Genomic DNA, 12,364 nt, shown 5'->3' on the forward strand with positions numbered 1-12,364 from the left:
AAAAAACAGTCATAAAATGCTGTCATAAAAAACGAGGTGTAATGTTGCCGTTGTAAATCATGTTAATGCTTAAATAATGGCATTTTGAATTTACTTTAATGACAGCTGGTTGGTCAATTCGGCAGAAGCCTGACAAATATGCCAACCGAAATGTTTTTAAACATAATAATAATTAAATAAAAATTGTCAACAACATACTTGGGCTGGCTAGTCATTTTGTGTAGTGGGAATCTCAGAAAAGATGCTGAAGGGGAGAAATTATTTTTTTAAGCAGCGGAAGGAAGTTGATGGTTGATTAACATGCAATACTTGAAGAAACGCTTTGGGTGTGAACTTAAGATAGAAAATAAAGGAAAATTTCTATTTGGAGAATTTAAAAAAAAATCACATTTTTTTAGGATTTCAAAGAATAATTCAAAATTGCAGAACTCTTCGGTAAGCAATGCCACTGTTTCACAAACTTCTTTTAAATTAAAAATGGAATGGATATTCAAAATTTTGACCCTTTGTGGGCGAGGTACCAGAAGAATCCCTATCATCTCTTTAACATATCATGTTTTAATGAAAATATTGAGATGTGTCAAGTCTGAATGGAATAGGGCGTTAATTTTACGTTTTATGAGCTACATAGATTTTAAAAATGTTGACTTTTATGTGTGAGAGGTACCAGAAGGGGTGGGCCGACCTCTACCATATTTATAAAATATGCTGTGTTGATGGAAATATTGAGATGTTCCAAGTCTGAATGGAATCGGATGTTAATTTCGCGTTTTTTGTGGGAGAGGTACCGGAAGGAGTGAACATATACAAACCATCTTCATCTCAGATCTAGTGTTAGTAGAAATAATGGGATTTGTAAAATATGAAGAGAATCGGATGCTAATTTCGGATTTTATAATTGTTTTGTTTATTCAAAACTTTGACCCTTTGTATCGGATGTCGATTTCGCGTTTTATGAAATTCATGGATATTCAAAATTTTGACCCTTTTTGGATGGATGGAGTTTTAGTAGAAATAATGGGATGTGCGAAATATGAAGAGAACCGGATGCCTATTTCGTATTTGGTTGTCGTTTTGATTATTCCTAGCTTTGGTCCGAAATGGCCCGATCCCTATCATCTTTATAATAGATCTTGTGTTGATGGAGATAATGAGATGTGCCAAGTCTGAATGGAATCGGATCTTAATTTGGTATTTTATGAGCTTCGTGGGTATTCCTAATTTTGACCCTTTGTAGGGGAGGTGCCAGAAGGAGTGGACCGATATATTCCATTTTCACACCAGATCTTGGGTTAATAAAAATATTTTTATATACGTAATTTGAAGACAATCAGACTCTTACATCACATTTTATAACAGTTATAAATATTCAAAATTTTGACCCTTTGTGGGAGGTACTTGATGGAGTGGACCGATATTATCCATTCTCTCACCTGACGTAGCACTGACGCAAATATTGGGATTTGCAAAGTGGGAGCAAAATTGGATTATTTTTTATCTTTCAGTTCAGTATTTTTTTTTTTTTTTTGTAAATTTCGACCTTTTGTGTGGGAAAGTACCGGAAGGAGTGGCCAGATATTGACCATCTCCGAACATGATCTAAGTTTGATAATAATATTACGATGTACCAAGTTTGGACCAAATCGGATACTCCTTTCGAGATTTATCATGCGTACCAGCCAGACAGACAGACAAAAGTCGCTAGATCGACTCCAAATTTTCTGAAACTGATTTGGTCGAAAGACAACCTTGATCTAAGATCGCTTTTTCGACGAGGCACGTTTTGGTCGTATCAAATGATGCATACCCTCCCTAGCCATATGGCTGAGGGTAAAAATTAGGAAATCAGGAAAAATTATTTAAAGATTCACTATTATTGATCTTCAACAATTTCTCAGCAAATCCCCAAATTTTGTCCTTAAAACAATATTCAAAAATCCATGTTTATGGTCCATAAATAAATAATTTAAAAATCCATGACTTTAGACCTTAAAAAAATATTTAGAAAACCACTATATAGATCTTATAATTTTTAAAAATAATTCAAAAATCTACGAAATTTAGTTCTTAAAATATTTAAAAATCAAGAGTTTTGGAAAAATCAATAGATGGACGAACTATTTAAAAATCCATGATGTAGTTTCAAAAATGAACCGAAAATCCAAGGATTTAACCTTTCAAAAAAAATCTTTAAAAAGACACGTTTATAGATCTAAAAGTCTTTCAAAAAAATATATATATTGAATATTCAACATTTATAAATCAACAAAATAAAAATTATAAAAAGATTGAAATTTATGTATTAAATAGTCCTTTAAAAAATTATTCTTAAATCCTCGTATATTGATCTGATATTCCTTCAAAAAATTTTTAAAAAATCATGATTTTTGTGTGTGTGTTGTTTGGTCCGAAAAAGCTACTTAGTCTTCGAAGAATAAATTTTCTCCACCATAGAAGATTGAGGAGTGAAGAACAATTTTGGAATTGATTTTTCTTCCAATTTCTTGATATTATAATGAATATTTTTCTTATAGAAAAAATCATTATACACAGTAAGGCAGCAATTGCTTCTTTAGAAAATCATATGACAATAACAATTCAAAATTATTATCTCATAAATTACATGGAAAACTTCATACTGTTTTGATCATTCACTGTAAAAAATTACAAAAATCCATTTAAGATTGTTATCTAACTGACTACTTAGTTCGGAATTTTCCTCGATAGTATCAGTCCACTTTAGTTTATCTTTTAAGTAATAGTGGTTAATAGTTAAAAGAAATTATAGATTATAATTAATGGCTATTAACCTTATAAATGGCCTATTGTAAACAACATTAAGTTAAGATATATGGCTTACATTGCCAATCATTTTGCCAAATGTAATTTTTTTCACTACTGCTCTCTAAATCAATTTTGTGATTTTAAGATACAATTTTTTAAAAATGATAAAAATACATTTTTAAGTAAACAAAAACCCTTTTCCTATTTGGACTTGTTATTTCACATTCCATCGCATTTTTAATTAAGATAATAAACACAAAACTATTCCAATTAAAAAAATTCTCCTTAATGACATATTTTTGTAATTTTTTGTTTTGCAGGATCTTTACTACATCGCCTTTGGCTACCCCGAAAAGGAATTAAATAATGACATCGCTTTGGTGACTGGTGGCGGCAGCGGTTTGGGCCGTTTGCTGTCGATGCGCTTGGGCAAAATGGGCACCAAAGTCATCGTATGGGATATCAATAAACAAGGTAAGGCTATTTCGGTCTCGTTATGCATGTTTAGGAAGAAGAACAAAATTATTCATGGTGATAATTGAGATGAAAACTCTAGAATAAGAATGATATTGAATGCAAGTAAATTTCATAATATACTGTTAAAATTTTTAGTTAAACTTTTCAATATTTATCTGGAAATAACAATGTGTATTAAAAATATCCATATAGAAAATATAGATGCTTCGGGATATTCGTATTAGATAACAGAAAATGTGGAGACTTGTAATATAAAGGGATCATGGCGTAAAACTAGAATATTTGATCCAAATCATAAGTGCGAGATTTTCAAAAGTTCTTGCCTTCAGAACCAAAAGTTAACTCTCTCTGCTAAATTTGGGATTTAGAATCATACTTTCATGGTATTAAAAGCGTACCAATAATACCAAATGGTTTACACTTTAATTGTGAAGGCAGTTAAGATGGGAGGCATCGAAAAAAAGGTCTATTCAAATATTTACGGACATTTAAGGAATTTAATAAGGATTTGGATTAGAATATCGATGAAAATGTCAGAAGTGCTAATTTGGCCGGGAAGTTACTGTCTGCCTTCAAAGTATTTCTCGTTGAACATACACTTTGGTATTATAAACCAGTAAAGAAAGTCTTAAAGTCGGGCGGGGCCGACTTTATGATATCATACACCACTTTGCTAATTTAGTTGAGCTCCGCATAAAAATTAAAAGATTTTATGGGAGAATTCAATCATACACGCTATGATTATAATTATAACTTTAAGTTCAAAGGACTAAATATGCCGAAGTATTTGTATCTTTAAATTCGTACTTGTATTGCCCATTTGGTGCAAAATTAATTTGAAATCAGATAAAGATATATATGGGAGCTATATCCAAATCTGAACCGATCTCGATAAAATTTGGCAAAGATATTTCTGAGCTGTATTTGATATATTTCCCTGAATATCGTTGTTACGGAGTGCATATTACGGTTGTGGGTAACAAATATAACAAATCGCATGAATAATATATATGGAAGCTATAGCTATATCTGAACCGATCTTCACCAAATTTGGCATGCTAGCTTCTAGACTCAATTCGGTCGCCAAATTCCATCCCATTTGGGCAAATATTAGACTTATTAGTTTTGTGTACAAGAAAAGGTAAATCGGACGAATTCATATATGGGATCTATATCTAAATCAAAACCGATCTCGATAAAATTTAGCAAATGTATTTCTGAGTTGTATTTCATATATTTCCCAAAATATTGTTGTTACAGAGTGCATATTACGGCTGCGGAGGATAAAAATAACAAATCGTATGAACAATATATATGGGAGCTATAGCTATATTTGAACCGATTTCGATAAAATTTGGCATACTTATTTTCAGGCCTAATTTGGTTGTATGTGCAAAATTCCATACCATTCGACCTGATATTACACGTTTGGTGCACAATAAAAAGCAAATCGGACGAAGATATATATGGGAGCTATATCTAAATTTTGTCTGATTATCTGCAATGCATAAATCGACTCAGAATGTGATTCTATGCATATCATCAAAAGGAACTATGGGTCTATCTCGTTTCCTTTCGCCTGTTACAAACAAATACACAAAGACATAATACCCTGACCACCTTGTGGTGTAGGGTATAAAAATGTTATAATAGCCGAGTTCCACAAAATGGAAACATACGTCCCGAAATGCACTCCCTTTGGGCTGATATTAACCAAATAATGGCACAATAAACCTAAAATCGGATTAAAGATATATATGGAAGCTATATCCAAATCTAAGCCGATCTCGAAAAAAATTCGACAAATGTATTTCCGAGCTATATAAAATATCTGGTACAAAATATCATTGTTGTCGAACACATATTACGAATGTGGGTGACTTAAACACCAAATCGGATGAAACACAAATATGGGAGCTAAAGCTATATCTGAACCAATTTTTACCGAATTTGATGTACTTTCTTCTAGACTGAATTTGGTCGGATGTGCACAAAATTCTGGTAATTTTTACCATTTGGTGCACAATTAACCCGAAATCGGTTGAATATATATTTAGGGGAGCTATATTCAAATCTGAACCTATCTTGATACAAATTGGCAGAGATATTCCTGGGCTCTATCTAATATCTGATTCCTAACATCATTCTTGTGGGATGCATATTACGAATGTGGGGGACTTAAACAACAAATCGGATTAAACATATAAATGTGAGCTATAGCAATTTTTGAACCGATTTTCTCCGAATTCGATTTACTTGCTTCTAGACTGAATTCGGTCGGATGTACTAAAATTCAGGACTTTTGGATTGATATTGGCCATTTGGTGTACAATTAACCCGAAATCGGTTGAAGATATATAGGGGGGCTATATCCAAATCTGATCCGACTATCGATTATATATTTATAATTTGGAATCAGGAGGAACTTATATATGGTTTCCATGATTTCAACAATATACGATGGAAGAACTTGTACCTCTTAGGTTTTAGAACGTTTAAAATATATATATTTTTAATACCCTCCGCAATATGGTGTGAGAGGGTATGTATCATTTGAAACGGCCAAAATGTGCCTCATCGAAATAACGGTATTTGACCCTAGGTCCATTTGGACCAAATCCGTTTCAACACAATTGGAATCGATCTAGCGATATCCGTCCGTCACAAAGGGTTAAAATTTTAATATCCATGAAGCTCCTAAAACGCGAAATAAACTTTCGATTCAATTCAGCCTTGGGACATCTCAATATTTCAATCAACACAAGATCTGTTATAAAGATGGTAGAAATCGAACCTTTCCTTCTGATACCTCCCCCACAAAGGGTCAACATTTTGAATAGACAAAACGATTATAAAACCAGAAACATGCATCCGGTTCTCTTAATATTTCACACATCCCATCGAAATAATGTTTTTTTATTTCTACTACCACAAGATTTCCTTTGAAGATGGTATATATCAATCCACTCCTTCTGGTACCTCCCTCACCAAGAGTCAACATATTGAATATCCATGAAGCTCATAAAATGCAAAATTAACATCCGATTCCATTCAGACTTGGCACATCTCAATATTTCCATCAAAACAAGGTCCTTTATAAACATGGTAAAGATCGGACCTTTTTTCTGGTTTCTCCCACACATAGGGTTTACGATTTTGAAAAACAAAACGCTCAAAGAAAGCGAAATAAACATCCAACTCTCTTCAAATTTCGGTCGACTACATCTGGTACCTCACGCACATCCCACTACATAGGGGGCCAACAATTTCAACAGAAGTCAAAATATATTTAAATAATCGAACATTGACTGAGGGTATACATCTTTCCGCAAAACTGACTAATACGTTTTAATGTTTTTATACCCTCCACCATACTATGGAGGGTATATTAATTTTGTCATTCCGTTTGTAACTCCTCGAAATACTCATGTCAGACCCAACAAAGTATATATATTCTTTATCAGCGTAAAATTCTAAGACGATTTAGCCATGTCCGTCTGTCTGTCTGTGTGTCTGTCTGTCTGTCTGTCTGTCTGTTGTAATCACGCTATCTTTCGAACAAATTGAGATAGAAGGCTAAAATTTTGCACACATGTATATTTGGCCAGTAGGGAGGTTAAGTTCGTAAATGGGCCATGTAGGTCCAAGTTATCATATAGCCCCCATATAACTGTACCTCCCGATATTCAGTATTTTTATGATTTTAGCGACATTATTCGCCGGAATTGTTTCAAATTTGGCATTTGAAGTTCGTAATGAATACTACAGCCTAAGACAGAAAATTATCTGTGCAGGTCCATGTCTTCGTGTAGCCCCCATATAACGGTACCCCCCGATATTCGGTATTTTTATGATTTTTGCGACATTGTTTACCGGAATCGTTTCAAATTTGGTATTTGAACTTCGTAATGGATACTACATCCTAAGTCAAAAAATGAGCCATGTAGGTCCACTTGTTCATATAGCCCCCATATAACGGTACCCCCCGATATTCGGTATTTTGATGATTTTAGCGAAATTATTCAGCGAAATCGTTCCAAATTTGGTGTTTGAAGTTCGTAATAGATACTGCAGCATAAAACAGAAAATTGGCCATACAGGTCCACGTCTTCATATAGCCCCCATATACCGTACCCCCCGATATTCGGTATTTTGATGATTTTAGCGACATTATTTACAGAGATTGTTTCAAATTTCGCATGTGAATTTCGGAATGGATACTTCAGCCCATGCCAGAAAATTGTCTGTGCAGGTCCATGTCTTCGTATAGACCCCATATAACGGTACCTGCCAATATTCGGTATTATCATTTTATCGACATTATAACCAATTTTTTTAAGTTTCGTATTTAAATATTGTAATGGCTTATAAAAAATATTACCTACGAAGGTTCATGTCGTCGTATAGATCCTAATATAATAGCAACATTCGGTATTTTTAAGATTTTAACAAAATTTTACACGGATTTGATTGTTTTTGAGACTTACCAAATTCGTTTCAAATGGTGGAGGGTATTCAAAGTTCGGCCCGGCCGAACTTACAGCTTTTTTACTTTTTTTTTTTTTTTTTGAAAAAAAAAACTTTCCTCTTTGTCATTGCCATATTTTAATCCTTTTGAATTATTGACATTTCTCACCTAATAGAGCTGTAAATAGGCAGGACATTTTTAAAATAATATTTTCATTGCCTTTTTTTAATTTCTTTCTAGGCATTGATGAGACCGTCAAAATGGTACAAGAAGCTGGCGGCTACTGTAAAGGTTATGTTGTCGACATTTCTCGCAAAGAAGAAGTCTACAAAGCAGCGGAAGTCTTGAGACATGAAGTTGGTGATGTAAGTACACTCATATGTAACAACAATAATAAGTAGTCTCATTTATATGTATGTTTGTATGTCAGCATATATACATAGCTCCAATGACGATGGCATTGTTAACCTTCTTAAGAAATAACATAAGTGCTCTTATTATTTTACAAAAATTAATAATAGTTTTTTTCTGTGGGGTCTTTCCTCATACTCCACAAAGGCAAACATCTATATAATAATAAATGTAATAAAAATGTATGAATAAGTGGTTCGTAACAACAACAACAATTCCATAATTTCATATCATGTTACACATGACTTGATTTATAATCACAGTTACTGCCAGTGGGTTATTACCGGGTAATAAGTTTCCCTTTCATTGAGATGTGATATGGACTGAGCAAAAACAACAAAAACTGAAATTATTTTAAGATTAATGTAAAGCCATTTGTAACAACAACAGCTGTTTGTGAGTGTGTGTGTGTGTGTGTATTTAGCATGAGTGGCATGACAGCATGAAAAATGTCAAAGTCAGCATGATATGTAGCAGACGATGGTAGACAAAAAAAAAAAAATGAGCAAAACAAAAACAAAATGTTGAGAGCAACAGGCAGTTAGGTCTTCACTTTGTGAATATTAATTTTCACCATAATAATAAAAAAATCTGAAATTAATTTATCCCAGCACGCAAGCTTTAAGACTTAGGATTAAATACTACCTAAAGTTCCAAATCATATGGAGTCTTCTCTTATAATACTTTCCTGCTTGTGGTCAGACCTTGACCTACTTTAGAACTTCTGATTGGTGCTCTATATTTCTTCTTCCTCTTCTCTACATGGGAAGAGGAAGCTGATCGTTTTTTAATTCAATTATTAAGCATATTTATACCCTACAACACTATGTGTTGGGGGTATTATAAGTTTGATTGGGCCAGAATTTATGTAACACCTCGAAATATTGGTTTCCCATATAGGAAAGTATATATGGATCATCCTAGCTCGCCGAGCTGAGTCGATCTAGCTATGTATGTCCGTCCGTCCGTCTGTCCGTCTGTCCGTCTGTCCATGTTAATTTGTAATCACTCTACAGGTCGCAATTATGGCCCGATCTTCACGAAATTTTGAATGGAGGTCGGGGTCGGGCCAGAATAGAACCCTATTTCTTTCTTTTGCGGAATTTCGCATGTAGCTAGAGTTTAGGACGGGGAAGCCTACCAATTTGGGTGGTCATCGGATAATATTTAGCGGGTAAAATAGACCATATATTTTGTGTTGAAAAAATTCAAAATTTTTCATTAAACCGCGAATATTTTAAATCCCTGCGAAATCACAAAGCCATGACAAGGTTACTTCTGACCTTTACATTGATGTTAACATCCAAGAAATCAGATATATAGCAAAATATGTGCGATATATATGTCTATCAAAGAAGATATGCTTGAAAGATCTCTTATATGTCGAGAACGGCTGAACTGATTTCGACAGTTCTCATTAATTCAGAATGGCCTCTTGGCAGAAAAGAAAAAATGCCTAAAAAATTGCATAAAAATATCTCTCTAAAGACGAAAATATTGATTTTGTAACATTTTCTCATATTTTTTCCATTTTGTCATATTTTTGGCATATTTTCATTTTGAATTAAACATTTGGTAATATTTCTACAGCTAACAAAACTAAGTAGTTAGGATATCAGGATATCATATACAGATCGTATTTATGGCCCGATCTTTACGAAATTTTGCATGGGGATAAGATGAGGGTCAGAATAGAAGCCTACTCTTTTTGGAGACGATCGCCATATATTTAGGGGTTGAAATGGACCAAAAAACTGAAAAATTGTCGACAGGTCGTAATTATCGCCCGATCCTCGCGCACATTTGAAAGGGGGTTACCGGACATTGCAAAAGCCAAGCAGTTTTAGATGGCCATCCAAAAATATTCAATGTGTGAAATAGTTTGGCAACTTTTGTAGACAAAATACGAAAATGTCCATTCCAGAGACTTTTTCGAGAATTCACAAATACAGGAAAGACGCACTTCTGACTATTTCGTTAACGAATATAGTCAAATGTCTGTATCTCATATAGATGCGTTTCAGTCAAAAACCAATAATAAATGTTAATCTTTTGCCATTTCTAAGAAATTATAGGTCTTTGGGAAATATTGGTTCCAGATCTAGGAAGACCATTTAAGTGCAAGATCTACCAATAAATTGGAAATGAGCAAATTAGTTTACTTGTTTCAATTCGACTTAATATTGAATTGTATATTTTGTTATATTTTTTCACCTTACAACACAGATTGGGGTATTATATACAGTCTGCAATTATCGTCCGATATTCATGAAAATTTTCACAAGGGTAGGTATGGGCTCAGAAGGACTTGGCCTATTGTTTTCAAAGATGTCCGCAATATATTTAGGCGTTGAAATGGACCAAAAACAGAAAAAAATTCCTGATCACACAATTGAAAGCAATCGACACGCCTGAGAAAAGAGTAAGGACAGGGGAGAATTCTAGTATTTTGGATGACCATTGGATTATATTTAGCTCTAAAATGGACCACAACATCTAACAGCACTACATGGTAGTGCTCCGTGACATAATTTCAAAATCGAAATCTTCCAAAATGGATTTGGACCTAAGGGGGCTTCCAACATATTGTAGTGTTGTAGGGTATCACATGGTCGGCCCCGCACGACTATAGCCTTTGCTTACTTGTTTTTAAATGTAATTATATTGATTGGTTTACTCACAAGACTCAAGTTGATATGATTTTGAACTAGTTTTTCTTGCTTGCTTTTTCGAATGTAACTCAATATTTAATTAGGGAATTGTATTTATTTTTTACCTCCTCTTGACCAGCCAAGGGAGTCTTATTAAATAAAACAGCTCATTAGCCAGAAAATATACTAATTTAACAAAAATCTTGATAAAGGCAAACCACAATGGAATGTTCATACATGTCGTGCAAGGCATGTTAACAAAGGAAACAAAAGACTTAAGACACAAACCCTGCTGAGGAAACAACACAACATTTTAAAGAGAGAACTGCAACAAAAGGCATCATAATGAACGGCAAGACACTGTGATACTAGATGTTACTATATCACAGGGGGTACATAATTTGCGGTTGAACACTCGATATTGTAGGCCCAATTTTTCCCACGCAGTACCCTAAATTGTGAATAATCATACATTTCTAAGGTGTAGATCGAGCATTTCCTTCGCTGGAATAAAATCATGATATCGATAGTGATCAACAAATATGGCAGGGCTGTTAGTTTCGTTTTGTAAAATATTGCTCTCTTAATTAGAAATTAATATGTAGTTTAGCCGTTGGGCGAACGCTCCAGACTTAAGTAATTATCTGATCTGAATCTTCAGCAATAACAAAATAAAAACATTTATATTCAATAATTTTGAAATGTAAAATTTTGAAATCTTAATTTCCTCAATCACATCCTGTTTTCAATCCTACATCCCAAAATAATTTTTTTGTACCCTGAAAATAGAATTTCCGAATTTTATTGCCGACTTTTCAAACGGCTCTACCCACAGTGAGCTTTCAGAGTTTCGCCTAGACTTTGATTAATCGGCAGTCCGTCGAAAAAATCAACTACACTTTTCCAATGAATTGCACTTACATTTCGTATTTTTACGTTATTTTTATACCCTCCGCCATATAGCTTGAGTATACCCTCTCATTTGATATGGCCAAAAAGTGTCTCATCGAAATAATGGTTTTAGACCCCAAGTCTCTTTAGACAAAATTCAGGACATTTGTAGTCGATCTATCCGTCCATCTGTCTATCTAGCTGGCTGGATGGTGCGCACGACAACTCTCGAAGGTAGTATGCTGTTTGGTCCAAACTTGGTACCTCGTAATATTGTTATCAAACTTAGATCGAGTTCGAAGATGGGCAATATCGGTCCACTCCTTCTCGCACCTACCCCACAAAATGTCACATTTTCGAAAAATGTTCTGCATATAAAGGGTAACGATACTCCCATTTTGCTCCAATTTTGCAAATCCTAGTATTTGCATCAGTGCTAGGTCAAGTGTGGTCAAAATGGACAATATCGGTCCACTCCATCAAGTACCTCCTTTATATAGGGTAAAAATTTTGAATAATTGTGACTCTTATAAAATGTAATGTAAGAATCCGATTCTCTTCCATTTTCGCACATCACAATATTTTTATTAAGCCAAGGTCTGCTGTAAAGATGGAATATATTGGTCCACTCCTCCTGGTACCTCTCCCACAAAAGGGTCAATATTATAAATATCCATGAAGT

At 34.0% G+C, this 12,364-nt stretch overlaps 1 protein-coding gene across 1 annotated transcript in view; it reads left to right on the forward strand.

Annotated features, from left to right (window-relative positions):
* LOC101891702 (estradiol 17-beta-dehydrogenase 11) overlaps positions 1-12,364 on the forward strand; it is an 82,915-nt gene that overhangs the window by 46,865 nt on the left and 23,686 nt on the right. Inside the window, exons 2-3 of the mRNA XM_059120782.1 lie at positions 3,105-3,258; positions 7,970-8,094. Coding sequence (XP_058976765.1) covers positions 3,105-3,258; positions 7,970-8,094 — 279 coding nt within the window. The remainder of the gene's footprint in view (positions 1-3,104; positions 3,259-7,969; positions 8,095-12,364) is intronic.

This window comes from Musca domestica, unplaced genomic scaffold, assembly GCF_030504385.1.
Source record: "Musca domestica strain aabys unplaced genomic scaffold, Musca_domestica.polishedcontigs.V.1.1 177, whole genome shotgun sequence".
Taxonomy (NCBI): Eukaryota; Metazoa; Arthropoda; class Insecta; order Diptera; family Muscidae; genus Musca; species Musca domestica.